This window comes from Osmerus eperlanus, chromosome 20, assembly GCF_963692335.1.
Source record: "Osmerus eperlanus chromosome 20, fOsmEpe2.1, whole genome shotgun sequence".
NCBI lineage: Eukaryota > Metazoa > Chordata > Actinopteri > Osmeriformes > Osmeridae > Osmerus > Osmerus eperlanus.
Window position 1 is genome coordinate 12,530,729 of NC_085037.1, and position 22,500 is coordinate 12,553,228.

The 22,500-nt window shown below is 52.1% G+C and overlaps 1 protein-coding gene across 1 annotated transcript in view; it reads right to left on the reverse strand.

Annotated features, from left to right (window-relative positions):
- Positions 1–22,500, reverse strand: part of LOC134040678 (sodium bicarbonate cotransporter 3-like) — a 34,952-nt gene that overhangs the window by 10,213 nt on the left and 2,239 nt on the right. The window contains 13 exon segments of the mRNA XM_062486701.1: positions 313–419; positions 550–696; positions 1,026–1,113; positions 1,315–1,472; positions 2,642–2,757; positions 6,421–6,575; positions 6,577–6,793; positions 8,447–8,519; positions 8,521–8,636; positions 9,286–9,446; positions 9,605–9,743; positions 10,557–10,700; positions 13,841–13,922. Of these exon segments, the coding sequence (XP_062342685.1) occupies positions 313–419; positions 550–696; positions 1,026–1,113; positions 1,315–1,472; positions 2,642–2,757; positions 6,421–6,575; positions 6,577–6,793; positions 8,447–8,519; positions 8,521–8,636; positions 9,286–9,446; positions 9,605–9,743; positions 10,557–10,700; positions 13,841–13,922 (1,703 nt within the window).

Here is a 22,500-nt window from a genome sequence, read left to right on the forward strand (position 1 = left end):
GCCTGTGTGTGTGTCTATGTATGTGTGTGTGTGTGTCTATGTATGTGTGTGTGGGACCCTTTTCAATACTGAGTTTAATAACAGCATCTTTTCTGTCCGGTTTGACACTGCGTTTTCTGTCTTTTATTCACTTCTTTAGCAGACGTTTTCATCAAACTGACACACAGACAGCGCAACTAGAAAGCAGAGAGAGGGGGAGGAGAGAGGGGGAGGAAGAGGAGAGAGGGGGAGGAGAGAGGGGGAGGAAGAGGAGAGAGGGGGAGGAGAGAGGGGGAGGAAGAGGAGAGAGGGGGAGGAGAGAGGGGGACCTACCGTCCAGTTCTCTCCAGCTCTGGTCCAGTCTCATGTTCCTCCTCCTTCTCCTGCTCCACAGAGGGAGACAGGGAGCCGTTGGGCTGGGAAGGCCTCTTCCTCTTCATCTGTCAGAGGGAGCGAGAAGGATCTAGAAGGTTCTCACTGTGAAACCCTCTGTAGTCCCTAACCCCAACCCCTCTCTAGTCATCCTGAAGCAGGATCTGAAGGTGAATCTGATCAGATGAAGAGTCTGACCTGTGAGGGGACATTCTTGGGGGGCTCGATGCGTATGGTGGGGTCCCACTCCCCTGGAGGCAACACCGTCACCTGGTCCAGGAACTCGTCTATCCCTGACAGCAGGTCTGTGCGGTCTTTAGCCTTGTAGGCCACGTCATGGAAGATCTGCAGAAGGGTGGAAGGTGACCGGGTCATGCATAGATATATATAAAGACTAGATGTCTTACGGCGGAGTCTAGAACGTCCGCACATTGCGGCCAGTGGCGTAACGACATCTCTGACGTTGATAACAAACCAAACCGTTTCAAAATCGGTTGAAAATGGAGCAAGTTATGGGTGAGCGAGTTGACTGTAGCAAGATGGCCGCCATGTGCGGACGTTCTAGACTCCGCCGTAAGACATCTAGTCTTTATATATATATCTATGGGAGGGAGGGGAGAGAATGAAGCTCACGGATGAAGCACGGGTAGTTAAACACACACACACACACACACCTCGTCGGTCATGAGCGTGGCCATGGAGCGGCCTATCTCATGGTACTGGGGGCCCTTTCCTGTGGGGCCAAGCAGCAGGAACAGGAACCTGGGGAGGAAGAGGAGGAGGAGGAAGAGGACAGCCTTAGAGAGGACATGCTGGTCAGGGATGAGGAAGGGAAACCACTGTGGGAGGAGGTGGGGTGTGGGATGAGTGTGTGTGTGTGTGTAGAAGTCTGTGTGTGTGTGTAGAGGCCCGTGTGTGTGTAGAGACCTGAGTGTGTGTGTGTAGAGACCTGTGTGTGCGTACCTGGTGGGCACAGGCACCTCAGTGAGGCCGGTGATGAGCACGGCTGGGGCGAGGCGTACGAAGGCGATGATGGGTCTCTCCAGGAAGTCCACCTCCCCCACCAGCACGTTGGACGCCTCGGCCCCTGGAGGAATCTTCTTCATGAAGTTCATGTCCACCTGAGACACCGGGGGGGGGGGGGGGGGTCAAAACACAGACCTGGGGGAACGCAGTCAGCGTGCTTCTCCTGGGACACACACACACACAGTACACACACACAGAAGACACACCTCCACACACAGCATTCTGCTCCTGTGACAGACACCTCCACACACAAACATACCGTACACACACAACATTCACACACATGACATGCTATTCCTGTGACAGCTGCTGCTAGATCACATGGAAGGTTGTCTAAGAGGACAGAGAGAGAGAGACAGAGAGAGGGGGCGAGAGAGAGAGAGGGAGAGAGAGACACAGAAAGAGAAAGAGAGAGAGAGAGAGAGAGAGAGAGAGAGAGAGGGAGAGAGAGACACAGAAAGAGAGAGAGAGAGAGAGAGAGAGGAGAGAGAGAGAGAGGAGAGAGAGAGAGAAGAGAGAGAGAGAGAGAGAGAGAGGAACTGTGTGTTTTGTATTAATGGTTTGAAAGTACTGGGGGAGGCTATAAAAGCTGAAAGGAGGGAATTATCTCTCTTCCTTCTTATATAGACAGATACACACACACAAATCCACACACATCCTGTTTCCTGTTTCCTTCCTGCTGTGAGTCACTGGATGAAAGGCTGTTTCTTGGCAGAAAGATTTGTTTTTAAGGGTGGTGAGTACCAGCTGACTTTTTCCAAGGATAGAGGGTGAAATAATAAGATGCTACCATGCAGGGTGTGTGTGTGTGTGTGGGGGGGGGAGAGGTGGGTTAGGGTTACTTTCAGTCAAGCACAGTTATTTAATTAAGTAGGTTGTGCAGTTTTGAAGGCCATATCCTGGTTCTCTGGGCAAGGCCTCACACACATACACACATGCAGTAACACACACTCACACGCAGTAGCACATACACACATGCAGTAACACACACACATCTCAGCATGGTGCTCTCCTAGTAACGGACTGACTGAATCAGACATTCTGATGGTGCTCCAGGTGACCTGGGTGTGATGTCATCGATGGCTCAGAGCGTTCCTCATGGGCCCTCGGTATGGGGGGGCAGGGGTGCGGAGGTGGGGAGGAGGTTGAGGGGTGTGGAGGTGGGGGTGAATGTGGGGTGTGGATATGGGCAGGAGGTTGTGGAGGCGGGGGTGGATGTTGGGTGGGTTAGCGGGTCAGTAACCAGGTCAGTAACCAGGGTTACCTTGCTGAAGTCCACACTGCTGTTCTCTCTACTGACCCCAACTTTGGATGGCCTCCTCTCTCCCATTCTGCTGGCTTCCAGGTGACTGGGAACAGAGTTGGCCGACACCAGGGACCCTGGGGAAGGGTGGAGACAGAGAGAGAGACCAGCGAGATAGGGTGAGAGGGGGAGGGAGGGGGAGAGGGAGAGAGATGGAGAGAGATGGAGGGAGACACAGACCGAGAGAAAGGGGGGAGGGAGGGAGATGGAGAGAGAGACCAGAGAGATAGGGTGAGAGGGGGAGGGAGGGGGAGAGACAGACAGAGGTAGAGAGATGGAGGGAGACACAGACCGAGAGAAAGGGGGGAGGGAGGGACATGGAGAGAGTGAGAGAGGGAGGGATGGAGTCAGCAGGGTCAGTTCTACAGTGGGCAGCAGTAGAGACAGACATGAACATATTGCTGCTTTATTCTGATTGACTTGGATCAACTGCTTTACAGACTCAACCTTAGATCTACAGGGAACAGTTAAACATGTTGTGTTGCACACGTTGCACACATTATGACTGGCTGTGTGTTCCACACCTGCACAGCCACACAACGCTGAGAGAATGTGGACTGATCTGGACTCAGCCTGACTTGATTCTCCAACAGAACTCTGTGACGTGTCCCGATTGGTGCTAGCCTGCAGCAGTGTCTCAAGGGTTGAAGCAATCCCCAGCCTGGTCTCCAGCCTGGCTGGAGGCTGACGGAAGGGATTAACCGTCCAGAGGACGAGGAACGCTAGCACTTCAGAGGAGAGGGGGGACGGGGGGGCGAGGGGGGGGGGGGTGTCGATGAGATGACGATGATGATGATGGATAAACTGTAGCACCGTCTTAAGAGTTTGACAGGAAATGACACGTACGCAAACGTCACCCACCCACGCCACCTCTGAGACACGAGCTGGCGGTCAGAACCAGCCGGTCAGAACCAGTCGGTCATAACCAGACAGTCACCAGCCAGTCCAACAGGGAGCAGAACCCTCATGGTTCACATTCCCCACAAAGCCCCTGGATCAGAACAGCTCGCTTCCCCGTCGTGCTCATTCAGGGAGATTAAGCTTGGAGAAATTCTCTCACCGACCGGGTCTTTTAATCAGTGGCGTCACACCCCCCCCCCCCCCCCCCCCCCCCCCCTCCCCCCTCCCTCCCCCCTCCCCCCTTCCCCCCTCCCCTGGGGAGATACAGCTCCACTGACACTCAGCTAACCCCGTCACAGAACTCCTCCGCGTTGACGAGTGCTAAGAGGAAACGGCGGCAGCGCAACTCCGGGCGTCCATCTTGGGCCTGCAACTGACGTCCAGCCGCTCGTTTCCGGTGCGTTCTCCATCACGACTCTGAGTGCTCCACTACTGCACGGACATGTCATACATGATGTAACACGCTTCCTGCTTCGGGACCAGTTGAAGACGGTTTCCCAGAACCCCACTCGGCCCATCAAATTTTTCCACCTTCTTGAAACCAGTCTGGTGTCGGGTTCTGGTGACGCGGGCACACACACACACGCTCGGTCGGTCTATAAATACAGGGCAGAGTCTGGGACGGGAAAAAACTAAAAGTCACAGTGAGTGACACGCTCCCCTCCACCCCCTTCTCCCAGGCCCCCCCTCCAACCCCCCTCTCCCAGACCTCCGCCTGGCCTATATTATATTTAGCCGTCCTGTAAACATTCACTAGACATGCAGTGGACAGAGATCCTCAGAAGGCCTGTGTGTGTGTTTGCACTCGGGCGAACCAGGAGGAGGAAGAGGAGGCTGAACGACAGACTGAGTTGTTTTAGGTCGGCGCCCGTTTTATCCACGCCGATGAGAACATTCTGAGAGCCCAGAGACAAATCTAGCTGGGAGGAAACCTGCTGTTTCAGTGGCCCCTCAACTACAGAGCTACACCATGGCAGGGTAGTATTAGGGTCAAGGCTAGACCAGGGCAGGGTAGTACTAGGGTCAAGGCTAGACCAGGGCAGGGTAGTACTAGGGTCAAGGCTAGACCAGGGCAGGGTAGTACTAGGGTCAAGGCTAGACAGGGCAGGGCAGTACTATGGTCAAGGCTAGACCAGGACAGGATAGTACTAGGGTCAAGGCTAGACCAGGGAAGGGCAGTACTAGGGTCAAGGCTAGACCAGGGCAGGGTAGTACTAGGGTCAAGGCTAGACCAGGGCAGGGCAGTACTAGGGTCAAGGCTAGACCAGGGCAGGGCAGTACTAGGGTCAAGGCTAGACCAGGGCAGGGCAGTACTATGGTCAAAGCTAGACCAGGGCAGGGTAGTACTAGGGTCAAAGCTAGACCAGGGCAGTGCTAGGGTCAAGGATAAACCAGGGCAACAGGGAAGTGAAAGTGATACAGCATGATGGAGAACTGTGCACGCACACACACACACACACAAGCCAAGCCAGGTGGTGGGAAGGAGGAAGAGGATGAAAGAGTGTGTGTGTGTGTGTGTGTACAGTATGTGTGTACAGTTTGTGTGTGTATGTGAGTGAGTGTGTACAGTAGAGCCCGACTGATAAATAATTTTTAAGGCCGATACTGATACAAATATTTGGTGATTTAAAAATCCGATATTCCGATATATCGGCCATTATATATATATATATATATATTTATTTTTTTTATCCAGAAACGCGTAACAAAACAAACAGATTTCCCTAACATTAGTTATTTATGAGTCCTCACTAAAATAATATGATAATGCAGTTTAAAAATAAACGTGTTTGTTTTATTGTCACAACAGACCAGAGGAACATCTAAATATATTAAAGTTCTGATAAATAAAATGTATAAAAATACAAACTTAAGATATGAAACTTAAAGTCCTTTGAACAGGGACGTTGTAGAGTGCTCTCTGGTGGACAAACTGCAACGCCAAAACTAATAAAATGGTTGAAGGGTGTTTCGTCTGTTTTTATTTTATTTTTTAAATATTCATTTATCTGTATACGTTTCTATGTGTATATATATATATCTTTTTAATCATTTTAATTGATTTAACTTCAATATTGTCTTTACATGATATCTGACTGTAAGAGTATCTGATAAGATGTAAATTCTGGAGAAGGCAGGCCGGAAGGAGTCACGACAATTATAAAAAGGGTTGACTCGGTTTTATTAGCTCAACGTCGGATTATGCCACCAATCCACAACAGAGTGGCTAGCATGAGTGAAGACTCTCTTACAAGAGTGCTTAAATACAGTATCTGGACATGTTCAAACATAGAATGCACAGAATCGCTTCCTTAACGGGTCTTCAGTGGTCAGTACACTGATACACTAGAACATTCAGCAGGTGAAGTGGTCGTTAATCACATAAGCCCTATTTGTACATGATTTTCCTCACTGTCTCCCCACTGTCTGGACTGCATGCTATATTCTGCTCAGAGGGGGCCTCGCTGCATGACCTCTTGACCTTATAGAGAAAAAGCTGTACATGTATCCAGAAACTCTGCCTTACAGTATCTTAACATAATCTATATACTTGAATGTTCACTTTTGTTCTTTTATCGGTCATTATAAATGCCGATATCGATAGTTTGGAAAATGCCAATATCGGCCGATAATATCGGCCCACCGATAAATCGGTCGGCTCTAGTGTACAGTATGTGTTGTGTTGACCATGCTGTGCTGGAGGAGTGGGGGTGGAGGGTGGGTGAAGAGGGGGGTGGAGGGGTGAAGGGGTGGAGCAGGGAGAGTACAGCCCACCATGCCAGTGCTAGTGCTCTCTCCTCAAGCCGTGACTCACACTGGCAGGCTACACAGATATTTGCCTTCTAGCGGCAGCAGCTGGAGCGCCGGGCTCTTGGACGCCGTCGCCGGCCGCGTTCCTGGCTCCGCCCCCTCCCCCTCCTCCTCTGCGGCGCGGGGCGGGGCCTCGTCCTCCGGGGGCGAGACCACCACCTCTGGGATGGGCGGGGGGGCCCGCGGGGGGGCTGTGGGAGCGGCGGGCGGAGGGCGGGGTGCTCTGGGGGGTGGCGAAGGGGGAGTGGCCAGGGGAGGGGCCCCCGGGGGTGGTGGAGGAGGAGGGCAGGAGGTGATGCAGGAGCATGGAGACTCGGGACTCCCGTCTCTGGGACAGGCTGGACGCCGAGGAGGACACTCCGGGCTTCTGGAGGGAGAGACGGGACGAGGACAAGCCCTCTCCTGATACAAGGAGCAGAGAAGGAGGAGAGGGGGGAGAGAGAGGGAGAGAGGGGGGAGGGAGAGAGAGAGAGAGAGGGGGGAGGTAGAGAGAGGGAGAGAGGGGAGGGAGGGAGGGAGGGAGGGAGGAGAGAGGGGAGGGAGAGAGAGCGAAGAAGGAAGGAAAAGAGGGAGAGAGGTGAAGGAGAGGAGAGAGGGATGAGATGGAGAGAGGGAAAACACACAGGAGGAGATTAAAGAGAGGTTGTACCAGACCCAGAGGAGTGTGTGGGTGGCAGGAACACGGGAACCAAAGAGGTCAGGAAAAAGAGAGAGAGAGAGAGAGAGAGAGAGAGAGAGAGAGAGAGAGAGAGAGAGAGAGAGAGAGAGAGAGAGAGAGAGAGAGAGAGAGAGAGAGAGAGAGAGAGAGAGAGAGAGAGAGAGAGACTGCAGGGTGCTTGCAGGGGGTTGAGCGGGTGCAAGGCTGTGTGCAGGAGAGGAGACAGGGGTCAGGAGAGACGAGCGTGATTGGGTGGGGAAAAGGGAGGGTCTGCACAGGCCAATCAGGTTGTCCCATTTACCAACAGGCCACCAATCACACGCAGATTGGATCAAAGTGCATTCTGGGTAGAAAGGCTTGCATGAGGGTAAGGAGGACTGGAGAAGGAGTTTAGTGACAGTGCATCACACACAACCACAAACAGAGATCAGTTCTCTCCCTCTGTCAGATTTCCACTACACAGTGTGTTTCAGGTTCAATTACACGCAAACCAACGTCGTCAAGACAACACGGAATCCAAACGTGGAAACAAGCCAGGCCCAAAACACTGATGATGTCATCAGCTGACTTGTGTTAACCACCTCTCAATGCAACCACACAGGAGCCTCGCAATCAATACAGGCATCTCAAGAATTAGGCTTACTGTCTGCAGGACCCAGGACCCAGGGCCAGGACCCAGGACCCAGGGCCAGGACCCAGGGGCCCAGGGCCAGGACCCAGGACCCAGGGCCAGGACCCAGGGCCAGGACCCAGGGCCAGGACCCAGGGCCAGGACCCAGGGCCAGGACCCAGGGCCAGGACCCAGGGCTAGGACCCAGGGCCAGGACCCAGGGCCAGGACCCAGGACCAGCCTAGCACACACACACGGTAAACCCCTTCCTGTGAGCATGCTCAGTAGAAGCCTGTGTTAGCCAGACATGCTAGCGCCACATGCACACATTTCTCTTTCACTGCTCCGGGCTGGACGGCTTCCACAGTTTCTCCCCTCTCCATTCCTCTGGCTCCCTCACGGTACTGCGTGCTGCAGGCATGGCTGCAGCACCTGCAGACCACGCGAAGCTGCAGCACCTGCAGACCACGCGAGGCTGCAGCACCTGCAGACCCAGGCGTGGCTCGGAGCAGGAACATCAACAGGGTGGCACGATGGAACCACCTCCTGACCCTCCTTCACCCCTCCGCCTTCCGCCTTCCTCCCCACACCTCCTCCATCACCTCCCCCCACCACCTCACCCTTTACACCTCCTTCATCACCTCCCCCCACCACCTCACCCTTTACACCTCCTTCATCACCCGTCTACGTCTCCCTCCCAACACCTCCCCACCCTCCGCCCCGCCCCCCCACACCGCCCCCCTGGTGTGCAGAAACAGAAATGCGAGCGTGGCGCCTGTGCTCTCACCGTGGCGGTCGAGCAAGAGCGGGTCGGAGTGTTTCTTGCCTATGTCAGCGATGGAGCGCACCAGGGGGATGCGGGTTGCTGAGCTTCCTCTCGTTCTGGTGCTGGTGTCTCTTCAGCATGGCCTCACGCACCTTCTCACGCTGCTGCTCCAACAGCTGCCCCGACGCCACCATGCTGTCTATCAGCATGTCTGACACACACACACGCATACACACACACACACACACACGCATACACACACACACTCACACACACACACGCATACATACACACACACACTCAAGCATACAGAATCACATCCAGACACACAAGCACACACTAGAATGTTAGGCTACAGGCACATCTGATCACAAGCAGTGTGTAGTCAAGTAAAGTAGTAAATTGTACATTTATAAACTAGAGCACTGACTCATACTCACAAACACGATGGACAGAGAGATAACAGGGAGATAAGAGATAACAGAGGGACAGAGAGATTACAGGGAGATAAGAGATAACAGAGGGACAGAGAGATTACAGGGAGATAACAGAGGGACAGAGAGATAACAGAGGGACAGAGAGATAACAGAGGGACAGAGAGATAAGAGGGACAGAGAGATAACAGAGAGATGACAGAGAGATAACCGAGGGACAGAGAGATAACAGAGGGACAGAGAGATAACAGAGGGACAGAGAGATAACAGAGGGACAGAGAGATAACAGAGAGATGACAGAGAGATAACAGAGGGATAGAGAGATAACAGAGAGATAACAGAGGGACAGAGAGATAACAGAGGGACAGAGAGATAACAGAGAGATAACAGAGGGACAGAGAGATGTTGGTGATGGTGATGGTGTACCTGCGATGTCCTCGATGCTGTTGGCTCTCATGTCCAGCATGACGGTGCCGTTCAGGATGCAGCTGCGCAGCTCAAACAGGCTGTGGAGGGACAGCGTGGCCACGTAGGGCTTAGACCACCTCTCCCCTCCATCCTCCACATCCTCCTCGAACTTCAGCCACCTGCACACCACATACACACAGGTTAACACACACACAGGTTAACACACACACAGGTACGGTAGTGTGTGTATGTTCGCACGTGTGTGTGTGTGTGTATATGTTTGAGTGTGTGTGAGCGGGCACGTGTGTGTGTGTGCGCGTGTGTGTGTGAGCCTGACCTGGCGGTCTCCTTCCACTCGGTGGCGCGGCCGTCTCTGCAAGACAGCTCATCCAGCTCAGTGAACAAGTCATGAGGGACGTGCTCCTGGTCGTCATCCTCCGTCCCCAGGATGAACTGCACCCGCTGGGACGGGGTGTCTGGAGGGAGGGAGGGAGGGGAGGGAGGGAAGGAGGGAGGGAGGGAGGAGAGGAGATAAGGAAGGACGGGTGGGAGGAGAGGGGAGGGAGGGAGGGAGGGAGAGAGGGAGGGAGGGAGGGATGGAGGGAGGGAAGGAGGAGAGGAGATAAGGAAGGACGGGTGGGAGGAGAGGGGAGGGAGGGAGGGAGGAGGGAGGGAAGGAGGGAGGGAGGGAGGGAGGGAGAGAGGGAGGGAGAGAGGGAGGGAGGGAGGGAGGGAGGGAGGGAAGGAAGGAGGAGAGGAGATAAGGAAGGACGGGTGGGAGGAGAGGGGAGGGAGGGGGAGGGAGGGAGAGAGAGAGAGAGAGAGAGAGAGAGAGAGAGAGAGAGAGAGAGAGAGAGAGAGAGAGGGAGGGAGGGAGGGAGGGAGGGAGGGAGGGAGGGAAGGAGGGAGGGAGGGAGGGAGGGAGGGAAGGAGGAGAGGAGATAAGGAAGGACGGGTGGGAGGAGAGGGGAGGGAGGAATAGAGGGAAGGAGGGATGAAGAAGGGGAGAAAGGAAGTAGGAGGGTTGAGGAAGGATTGAGAGAAGAGTAGGAGATGAGAGGATGAAAATGTCTGATGAACAGGATGCTAGCACACTGCCTAGATGCATTACTGTTGAAGGCAATAGATGTGCTAGCTACGATGCAGGAGAAGTGCTGGCTAGGATAAAATAGATGTGCTAGCTAGGAACTATGGGACTGTGAAAGCAGTGAGAGTAGTTTGTATTGTAGTAACAGAAGGTGCTGTAACACCAGTGTGTGACCGGAGGCAGGGTACGGGGAAGACGTTACCGTATGTGGGGGACTCCCGCCCGTCCTCCCGGTCGGACTCTTTGTCCCGCCTCTTCCGGTGGTGTTTGTGGCCTCGGTGGCGATGGCGGCGTTTGCTCTCGCGTCCCAGCGGAACATGGACGCCCACATACACTGCCCTGTGACCTGAGGGGAGGGGGGGGGGAGACGAGAAGAGGCGTGAATTGTTCAGAGACTTGTTGCTCTTGTGGTTAGTGGTAACTGATTTAAATTTTTTGTACTCGCTGTGATATATTGTTTTTATTATTGTTGCTTGTTTTTTCCACAGGTACACTTGCACGTATAGCGGTTCATGTTGTTTAATTGTAACTTGTTTAACTACATGCTCTTATGGTTCTTCCCTTTGGCACTTACTTTGGTTGTTCACAATGTGTGCTTCATGTTTTGGCTACTCGCAATGTTTTGTGGCTATCTTGTTGTTATGATCAGTGACCTATGCACTTTGTAAAGCTCTCTCTTGGAAGTCGCTTTGGATAAAAGCGTCTGCTAAATGAATAAATGTAAATGTATAAATGTAAATGAATTCACGTCCATTTTTTACAACGGTTACTTCCAACCTCGAAATCTAAATGGTTGGTGCTGTATACTGTCATATTGACAGTATACCCCGGATACAGCAGCAGTTTGACTAGATATTACTGCGCATCCGCATGAATTGTCGGAAAACAGGTACATTTACATTTAGTCATTTAGCAGACGCTCTTATCCAGAGCGACTTACAGTAAGTACAGGGACATTCCCCCCGAGTCAAGTAGGGTGAAGTACCTTGCCCAAGGACACAACTTCATTTTGCATGGCCAGGAATCGAACCGGCAACCTTCTGATTACTAGCCCGATTCCCTAACCGCTCAGCCACCTGACTCCCTAGGTAGAGACAGATACAATTAACTGCATCTCTACTGAAAATAAAATGTCCACGTTATATTGTCTTGCTGCTCGTTAGCTAGCTAGCATTTCAGTAATAAAGAAAACTCTTTGAAACATGCTGATTCAAACAACTATGCCGACATTGTCACTTGCCATATCTGCGCTGGAATCGCGATGCAAACATGCAGATATGCTACAAAAACGTAAGTATGCAACAAAAAACATAAATAAGATTACATTTATTTGTGGGAAAACTGGCATTGAACATTGAGCTAACTAGTTTCCGGTTGGGGGATGGGGGCGACTTTTACAATACGGAAGTACAATTAGTTATTTTGAAAATGGATATTGCCAAAGTAGCAGAAACTCGCAAGATTTGTCACTATAGTCACTAGATAAGAGATTTTTCGTCGCTCGGTAAGGTGAAAAGTCGCTATATGGGCAAACACTTTCAGACGTCGCAACCTGCAAAAACTCATTTCAAGTAGGCTCATTTCAGAGAACACTGATAGGTTAGATGGCCAAATAATTTGTGCTGGTCGACGACACTCGACCGCGGCACAATTTTGGCGATATACCACTCACTCCCATGGTTTATGTCTTCAATAAATAGGTTACTGGTGGAATAAGCACATTCTATGTACAATAAAAAATAATCCACGTCCCTTGTTGGTAATTGCGAGTATTCCGCTGGTTCCGGCTTCAACAAGCAAGTGGCCCACTTTCTGAGCCAATAGACACTTGCCAAGGATGAGTCATTTGTCTTTGATTTACAGGGAATTCTGGGAGAAAACTAATACAAACATGACGCAGGCCTCTGGGGAGCGGAGGAGAGACGCTCAGCCAAACAGATGGGAGACCAACAAACGAGAGAGAGAAAGAGAGAAACAGAGAGACAGGGAAAGAGAGAGACATGAAGGATGGCGAGGGCGTGGAGAATGTAAATAATGCCATTTAGACACTGCCAAGGGAAAAGACTGGAGGAAGGGAGGGAAAGAGAGAGTGAGAGAAAGACACTGGGTGAAACAGAGAGAGGGAGGGATAGACAAGGTGAAAGAGGGAGATGGATAGAGAGAGAGAGGAGATGGATAGAGAGAGAGGAGATGGGATAGAGAGAGAGATTAATAGAGAGAGAGAGCGAGGCGAAGGAGAGAGAGGGAGAGCGAGGAGAGCGCAGGGACAAGGGGAGCGCAGGCCATAGGGACAATTGGTAATGATGATGCTGCCTCAGCCCTGAAGCAGCTTCACACATCCTTAAAACTCCTCCTCTCTCCCCCCTCCTTCTCTCCCCCTTCTCTCCTCTCCCCAGAGACATAACAAATATCATCAATAAACACTTGCTCACTAGATACACTCAATGCTGATTAAGCTTCCAAAACAAACATGGCACCCACAGTACTATGCAGTACCACACACTAACCTGACCAATCAGAAGCCTCCCTGTACACTACCATACAGGCTCCTGACCAATCAGAAGCCAGGATGGGAGACAGGATATTGTGAGTTGTTATTCTTAATAAGTACCTAATGCCTACCTATTACACATAATCACAGGTGTTAGCTAAATCCTATGGGTAATATACAGTGTGTGTGTGTGTGTGTAAATTCACTAATCTAGCACGGCCAAATAAGTCACCTGACAAACCTCTAGCTAGGTTGCCGGCTAATCTCTGTGTAATCCCTCAGAGCATTGTAGGCTTGCCAGGATCATCCAGGGGAGGAATGTTTAAATTGGGAGAAAACCGTCTTCTGAGTGCTTTGATCCACACAGACCTGCTGCAGAGGAAACATTCCTCGTTCTGGAGGGACCAGCTGTCTGGAGCACCGTGAGGTTTAAAAATAACAGGCTGATATGTTTAGCCATGATGTGTGTCGTCTCTTTTAAGGCTGGACAGTTTGAGTGACAGCTCAAACAGGAAGTGGGCTGAACATGATCCTGACTGAGCTGTGGATATTATTCTACCTTATGGTGTGTGTGTAGTGTGTGTGTGTGTGTGTGCTTGAGTGTGTGTGTGCAGAGCTACAGGCGAGCCAGGCTGGGCTGAACTTGCCAAGGCCCCACAGGGAAAGCAAACCATCCGCACCTGTTCCTCCTGTACACAGTTTCTCCCTGTGTGTGTTTGTGTGTGTAAGAGAGGGGGGCACACAGGCAGGCACACCAGGACTGTCCAGAACAGAAGGTATCTTTGATGTAGTAAAGAGAGTTGTTAGGGTTAACTATACATGTTGTCTGTACCACTGAGAGGTGCCAGGGAGAGAGAGAGAGGAGAGAGAGAGAGAGAGAGAGAGAGAGACGAGAGAGAGAGAGAGAGAGAAGAGAGAGAGAGAGAGAGAGAGAGAGAGAGAGAGAGAGAGAGAGAAGAGAGAAAGACAGAGGGAGGGAGGGAGGGTAGACTTACTCTCCAGCTCCTCTTCTTCATAGTTGGTGTGGGTGGTGGAGCTGGTCTTCCCAAGATCTACGATCACCTCTTCATCCAGACCCTAGGAGAGGAGGGAGACAGAGACAGAGGGGGGATGAGAGAGAGAGCGCAAATTCACAGTCTAGTAAACTTTAGGCCTCCACATCACCACTCATGGTCTGTATTGCGTCATCAAAGCTCACCCAGAGTTTTGGAACCTTGGCACAGCTAGTGTTTTAGAACCCTTAGAACAGCCAGAGTTCTAGAACCTTGAAACAGCCAGAGTTCTAGAACTTTGGCACAGCCAGTGAAATGGAGTCAAGTATGTCGCTGTGGCCAGTAAAACCATTTGAATGGCAGCCCCTGCTATATCTGGGATTGGAGCACGGTTATCCATCTCTTATGATAGCTTAGCCCAGCCTCTATCCAAAAGCGAGCAGGTTATGCAAATGAAGCGTTAGGAACGGAACAGCATCCAACCAGCGTCTGTCTGGCAACATCTGACCGAACACACACACACACAACATCTGACTGAACACACACACAACATCTGACTGAACACAGACACAACATCTGACTGAACACAGACACAACATCTGACTAAACACACACACAACATCTGACTGAACACACACATGACCTATGACTGAACACAGACACTAACCAGGCCATCTGACTCTGATCAAGGGTAGCACTTTACCAGCAGACCAGGGGTTCTGTCTTTCATGTGTGAGAGAGAGAGAGAGAGAGAGAGAGAGAGAGAGAGAGAGACAGACAATGTGTGTGAAGAGAGAGGCAGGGTGAAAGAAAGAGTTTTGGGAGGGAAGGAGGGAGGGACAGAGAGAGAGAGAAAGAGAGAGAGGGAGGGGGGATAGAGATTGTGTTCGAGAGGTGGTAGCAAGCTGCTCAACATATGCCAGGAAGCGGATCAGTAATCCTTGGTCAGGGTCCAGTTCTCCACTCCACCCACGACACAGGACACAGGACAGGACCGCCGCAAAGCACCCTGGGTAAATGACGCACCAACGAATCAAGTGTTCAGCTATTAAAGTGTCTGGTGTGATGTCAGATATAGTGTCATCTAGACACGGGTTATCTCTGGGATTAGTTGTCGAGTGTTTGATATAGGAGCTGGATAATCACGTGACATGCTTTACTGCAGCCTTACTGGATACTTACAGAGTAATGCCATGATCTCTAGCCCTAGTCCTATCCCTGACTTCTGTAGTATGTGGCGTAATGGTCGGTCAGAATTGTAATTAAAGGAATCGTCCGACATCAAAGCAGAAGTCGCCATCGAAGAAATATGACTTCTCGTTAGAACAGCCTGGTGTCAGGATTTGCAATAGTCTTGCCAAACCATGCCCCATTTGCTGGAGGGAATAACAAATTAAAATGCAGACAGACAGACGGACATTTCTCACACAGAGGGGAGGGGAGGGGGAGGGAGGGTAAGAGAGTGAGGGGTGTGGAGGGGAGAGGAGGGTAAGAGAGTGAGGGGTGTGGAGGGGAGGGTAAGAGAGTGAGGGGTGTGGAGGGGAGGGTAAGAGAGTGAGGGGTGTGGAGGGGAGGGTAAGTGAGTGAGGGGTGTGGAGGGGAGGGGAGGGTAAGAGAGTGAGGGGTGTGGAGGGGAGGGTAAGAGAGTGAGGGGTGTGGAGGGGAGGGGAGGGTAAGAGAGTGAGGGGTGTGGAGGGGAGGGTAAGTGAGTGAGGGGTGTGGAGGGGAGGGTAAGAGAGTGAGGGGTGTGGAGGGGAGGGGAGGGGAGGGTAAGAGAGTGAGGGGTGTGGAGAGGAGGGTAAGAGAGTGAGGGGTGTGGAGGGGAGGGGAGGGTAAGAGAGTGAGGGGTGTGGAGGGGAGGGTAAGAGAGTGAGGGGTGTGGAGGGGAGGGTAAGAGAGTGAGGGGTGTGGAGGGGAGGGGAGGGTAAGAGAGTGAGGGGTGTGGAGGGGAGGGGAGGGTAAGAGAGTGAGGGGTGTGGAGGGGAGGGGAGGGTAAGAGAGTGAGGGGTGTGGAGGGGAGGGGAGGGTAAGAGAGTGAGGGGTGTGGAGGGGAGGGTAAGAGAGTGAGGGGTGTGGAGGGGAGGGGAGGGTAAGAGAGTGAGGGGTGTGGAGGGAAGGGTAAGTGAGTGAGGGGTGTGGAGGGGAGGGGAGGGTAAGAGAGTGAGGGGTGTGGAGGGGAGGGTAAGTGAGTGAGGGGTGTGGAGGGGAGGTGTAGCGGGGTTTGCTCGTTTAAAGATAGAAATACTTAATTTATCATAAAGTCTGGGGCACCACCCTAATATTGGTTTAGGACATTAGGGAATCCTATGTTTAATATGTAATAATCAGTCTCATCTTTAGGAATGAATTCGTTCTAAGAGTAGAGCCAATCGTAACATCAGTGAACACGCACGTCAAAATATCTTTACAATGAATTTATTCAAGTAAGGTAAACAGATCTTATGAAAAGTTGGATTATGGGTTTGATATGAGAGATTGGTTTCAATGAACAGAATGAAATGGTCTAACTTAAAGAAAGGCAGAAATTGTACAGTCAGTGATTACATCCTTACAAATCATAAACAGAGCTCACGCCAATGCCATGTCGAGGAGGAAAGAGCGTTAGCCATAGTTACGTTTGATCAGGGGTTGATCAATGATGTTGAGGGCGGTTTGCGCCAAAGGTCCATTTGAAGAATCTGAAGTCACAGCGCGGCTAGCGCTGGGTCATGTGACTGAGTCTGCGGGATCTCAGTGAAGTCGCATTTGGAATTGCGTTTTTGGTTCTTCTGTTGAAACGTCCCGATAGTGACGCGTTCACTATGAAGTTGAATCTCAGGAGAAGCTTGGCGACGTCCTTTGGAACGCCAATCCTGATGGCGTTCATGCCATGGTCGGTTTCGCTGGAGTCCGAGATTGATGGTCATCTTAGGGCTTTATACAGTTCGAGGGAGGACCCGTCTGAGGTCAGATGTGGATTGGGGGAAACTGGGTTCTCAACTCCCCCCTCCTTCCTTCACACCTACCAAAGGTGTGATCTGATCTCTGGCTGATCATTCGATGGTTCAAATATTGTTCTGGACATCTTGGTACAGTTACAAAATATAGTTGAATGATTGTTTTATTATGATAGCTTCGTGTAGATACCAAGAATGACGTGGTTATCTTTCAGGAAGAAGGAGTTGTTACTAGAATCAAGATTTCAGTGAACACAACATTAAAACAAAGTAACAAACATAACACAAATATCCCTCTCATAATTCTCCACCTTGTACTCTTGTGGTAAAGGTGAAGTCTCAAGAACTTTCCTCAAAAGTTCTGATCAAGGTATGTTCTTTGTTCAAATCGCCGCCGAAACGGATAGCAAATGGTCGCTGGAGACGTGTTGTCTAAATCAGGCCCTTTGAAGCTTGCAAGCTAGCAGGAGAGCTGATTAGGTAGATTGGGGAGGTCCCCCCCCCATTCTATGGTTCCTTTGCATCGGCGTTTGGTGGGTAATCAGCATACTGAGGGTGTCACAAGGGCTGATTAGGTTTGTCTGATGTGATTGAATCACTCTTCAGGTGTGGCAAGATGTTGGCTCCGTGTGGTCTTGTGGACCTCACTACAGAGGGGAGAGGAGGGTAAGAGAGTGAGGGGTGTGGAGGGGAGAGGAGGGTAAGAGAGTGAGGGGTGTGGAGAGGAGGGTAAGAGAGTGAGGGGTGTGGAGGGGAGGGTAAGAGAGTGAGGGGTGTGGAGGGGAGGGGAGGGTAAGAGAGTGAGGGGTGTGGAGGGGAGAGGAGGGTAAGAGAGTGAGGGGTGTGGAGAGGAGGGTAAGAGAGTGAGGGGTGTGGAGGGGAGGGTAAGAGAGTGAGGGGTGTGGAGGGGAGGGTAAGAGAGTGAGGGGTGTGGAGGGGAGGGTAAGAGAGTGAGGGGTGTGGAGGGGAGGGGAGGGTAAGAGAGTGAGGGGTGTGGAGGGGAGGGGAGGGTAAGAGAGTGAGGGGTGTGGAGGGGAGGGGAGGGTAAGAGAGTGAGGGGTGTGGAGGGGAGGGGAGGGTAAGAGAGTGAGGGGTGTGGAGGGGAGGGGAGGGTAAGAGAGTGAGGGGTGTGGAGGGGAGGGTAAGAGAGTGAGGGGTGTGGAGGGGAGGGGAGGGTAAGAGAGTGAGGGGTGTGGAGGGGAGAGGAGGGTAAGAGAGTGAGGGGTGTGGAGGGGAGGGGAGGGTAAGAGAGTGAGGGGTGTGGAGGGGAGGGGAGGGTAAGAGAGTGAGGGGTGTGGAGGGGAGGGGAGGGTAAGAGAGTGAGGGGTGTGGAGGGGAGGGGAGGGTAAGAGAGTGAGGGGTGTGGAGGGGAGAGGAGGGTAAGAGAGTGAGGGGTGTGGAGAGGAGGGTAAGAGAGTGAGGGGTGTGGAGGGGAGGGTAAGAGAGTGAGGGGTGTGGAGAGGAGGGGAGGGTAAGAGAGTGAGGGGTGTGGAGGGGAGGGTAAGAGAGTGAGGGGTGTGGAGGGGAGGGTAAGAGAGTGAGGGGTGTGGAGGGGAGGGGAGGGTAAGAGAGTGAGGGGTGTGGAGGGGAGGGTAAGAGAGTGAGGGGTGTGGAGGGGAGGGTAAGAGAGTGAGGGGTGTGGAGGGGAGAGGAGGGTAAGAGAGTGAGGGGTGTGGAGGGGAGGGTAAGAGAGTGAGGGGTGTGGAGGGGAGGGGAGGGTAAGAGAGTGAGGGGTGTGGAGGGGAGGGGAGGGTAAGAGAGTGAGGGGTGTGGAGGGGAGGGGAGGGTAAGAGAGTGAGGGGTGTGGAGGGGAGGGGAGGGTAAGAGAGTGAGGGGTGTGGAGGGGAGGGTAAGAGAGTGAGGGGTGTGGAGAGGAAGGGAGGGTAAGAGAGTGAGGGGTGTGGAGGGGAGGGTAAGAGAGTGAGGGGTGTGGAGGGGAGGGGAGGGTAAGAGAGTGAGGGGTGTGGAGGGGAGAGGAGGGTAAGAGAGTGAGGGGTGTGGAGGGGAGGGTAAGAGAGTGAGGGGTGTGGAGGGGAGGGTAAGAGAGTGAGGGGTGTGGAGGGGAGGGTAAGAGAGTGGAGGAGAGTAAAGGACCAGACTCGCACTCTCTATTACCACTCCATGCGTGACCAGGATTCCAGCTTCTCTAACGAAGGAGCCCAGGAGACCTGAGTCTCACTGGGGGCTTGTCTGCCCACTGCCTCCCTGCTGGAGGTTAGACTAGACCGGAACATCCACTACTCCAGCTCTCCAGCCTCCCCCCCCTCCACCCTCTCCTCCTTCCCCACCGGTACAGAGCAAAAGACCCAACTACACCCTCATTAGTGCTTCACACTCCCCTTCCATAGTCCTCCATACCCCCCCTCCACCCCCCTCTAACCAAGACACATCATTGGAGACCTATGGAGAACATAGAAGACCAGAGACATACCCACACGTTCCGCACTGTGGAGAGAAGTCAACTGTAGCTTCGTAACCTCCGGCGGGTTCAGCGTGGGATCCCAGCTAACACAGCCAGGTCAATCATCACTTCCTCATAGCACTCCTCACTCACTCAGCGACGACAGACACGCAAGGCCTCCACTGGGGAGGGCGCAGCGCCGTCAACCATTGGACAAGAGGTTGAATTGCAGCCTCCAATCAGAGAGGGAAAAGGCTTGCTGCTAGGCAGTGAAAGGAGAGGTAGAGTGATATGTTAGGTTGTTAAGGATGGAGAAATGGAGAAATGGAGCGATGGAGGGACACAGAGTGGAGGGACGGAGGGATGGAAGAGAATGTCGAGGGACAGGTTCTATCTGGTCTGACCTCCAACACATCCTACTGAGCATAGCGACCAATCACGATGAGAGGATGCAGCTCCGCCAAAGAACACACAAAACAGTTCACTTCCTGTACTCTCATCACAACCCACTCACAGCCCATCACAAAAACATCAAGGTCTTTCTACAACCACTTTCTGTTGTGCCATACAACATACAAACCTCCATCTCTGACTCCCTCTCTCTCTCTTCCAGTCACACACAAACTTTCACTCCTTAAATTTTTTTACACAAATATCTGTACTTTCTACTTCTTACATTTTCAAGTCAGGCTTTAGTTTTAATCTGTATTTGGTGGCATTATCAATATTATTTATTGTCATTGCGCTGCTTTTTTAATTTCCTGGCTATGACGCACAACAAACTTAACTACGAAGCTACTATGGAGCAAGGCAACAAGAAAAATATTTAAGAAAAAAAATTAAGAGATTTTTTGGGGGGAAAACAAAACTTTTTTTTTGTGTGTGAAAATACGTTTCTATTTATATTTTTTTACTAGAAACGTTTGTGTCGTGTGAAAGAAAAGTATAGAAAGGTTGGAAAAATATTTTCGGAAAAAAAGTCAGTAAATAAATATACTTCCTTCCCTGTCAACTGTATGTCTAGCTATACAGTAAACATTTAGCACACAGAGCTACTTCAATAACCTTGTTTGTCAAACTGAACCAGCCAATATGATCAGTCAAGTAGTGCGACTGGAGCAGGAAACGACTGTCCCGTAATGACATTGAGATTCTGGTCCATGCATTACATTACCATGATCTTCCCTCTGGTGAAATGCCACCTTGGAAGATGAGATGATAACATCTTTCCTTTTCTCTCCTTTCCCCTCCCCCTTTCTGTCTCTCTCTCTCCCTTTCTCTGTCTCTCTTTCCCCCATCTAATTTTCTTGCTCCGTTCCCCTCTTTCCCCTCCTCTCTCTCACCCTTTCTCTCCCCTCCGCATTCTCTGCCCCTCCTTCTCTCTCTCCTTCTCTCTCTCTCTCCTTCTCTCTCTCTCTCCTTCTCTCCTTCTCTCTCTCCTCTCTCTCTCCTTCTCTCTCTCTCCTTCTCTTTCTCTGCTGGAGGATTTGCATGATAATAAGCTCTGCACTCTGACAGCGGTGTCTTGATGGGGGAATGATAATGAGAGAGAGGGTGGAGAGAAGAGATAGAAGGAGAAAAGGACAGTGAGAGAGATAGAGAGAGAGAGAGAGATGGAGACAGAAAGGCAGTGGGAAGAAAAAGAAAGAGGGAAGGAAAGAGAGAGATGGAGATAGAGTCGGTAGTGTGGGGAGAGAGGGGGGCGGGGGGAGAGGTGAGTCAGAAAATAGATATCTCAGAACTACACTGTTTTCTTCCTAGCAGTAAGTCATGGGTGAACCAATGAAATTGGGCAGACTGGTTGGTTGGTTGTCTTGCTAGTTGGCTGACTGGCTGATTGGCTGGCTGGGGGGTTGACTGGCAGTCTGGGTGGTTGGCAAGCTAGCTGGCTGGCTGGCTGGGCGGCTGGCTTGGTGGTTGACTGAGATGGCTAGCTGCTAGCTTGGCGACGGTATTTCTTAATGTCTCTCTTGAAACACTTCCTCTAACCTGTTTACATGTAGTGGTGTTTACGTGTTGATCTTCACGTGTGTCAGGTGAGCAGCAGCATGTCCGCGTGTCGGGGCTGGTTCCCTTTCCTCCCTCCCAACACGCCCCACACATGATGCAACCTGCCCTCAGCGCCACTTTAAAATACCCCCTGGCACCCCACACACACATTTATACACAAACACACGAGCACACACGTACACATTCATTCACACAAACACACATTACATTTAGTCATTTAGCATACGCTCACATACACACACACACTCTCTCTCTCTCTCCCTAGGGCAGGTTGGTCATGCACAGCTGTGGCAGGTCTGGACAGGGGGGAGGATGGGGGAGGGGGAGTGCCTAACTCTGTGGTGACACCAGCCAGTGACATCAGTGGGGGTGGTGACAGGACGGGCACCTCTTGGTAAGCGAACTGCCTGAACCCTAAACACATGGACCAGGGGGGATTGGCCTGCCCCCCCCCCCTCACACACACACACACACACATGTGCATTCACACACACACACACACACATGTGCATTCACACACACACACACACACATGTGCATTCACACACACACACATGTGCATTCACACACACACAAATGTAGCAGAGTGGAAGGCATGCCTGGACTGTGATGGGGGATAAGTCGTTCCCAGCTAAACTCATCCGCCTTGCTCTAGTGCTGGGGTTGGCTGGGGTGGGGTGTGGAGGGGTGGAGCAGTAGAGGTATGGGGGGGTGATAGAGGGCTGGGGTAGAGGGGTGGAGGGGGTGATAGAGGGCTGGGGTAGAGGAGTGGAGGGGGTGATAGAGGGCTGGGGTAGAGGTGTGGAGGGGGTGATACAGGGCTGGGGTAGAGGTGTGGAGGGGGTGATACAGGGCTGGGGTAGAGGGGTGGAGGGGGTGATACAAGGCTGGGGTAGAGGGGTGGAGGGGGTGATACAGGGCTGGGGTAGAGGGGTGGAGGGGGTGATACAGGGCTGGGGTAGAGGGGGTGATACAGGGCTGGGGTAGAGGGGTGGAGGGGGTGATACAGGGCTGGGGTAGAGGGGTGGAGGGGGTGATACAGGGCTGGGGTAGAGGGGTGGAGGGGGTGATACAGGGCTGGGGTAGAGGGGTGGAGGGGGTGATACAGGGCTGGGGTAGAGGTGTGGAGGGGGTGATAAAGGGCTGGGGTAGAGGGGTGTCTAGGGGCATAGCTGCGGTTGGCAGCCTCCCATTGCAAACAAAACATCCATGCTTCCCCTTCCTTCTCCCCCCTCCCCCTCCTCCTGGTCTGCCTGTCTGGCCTGACACACTGACTGTGTTATCACTGCCACAACAACCACTCGTCATAGGGTCTG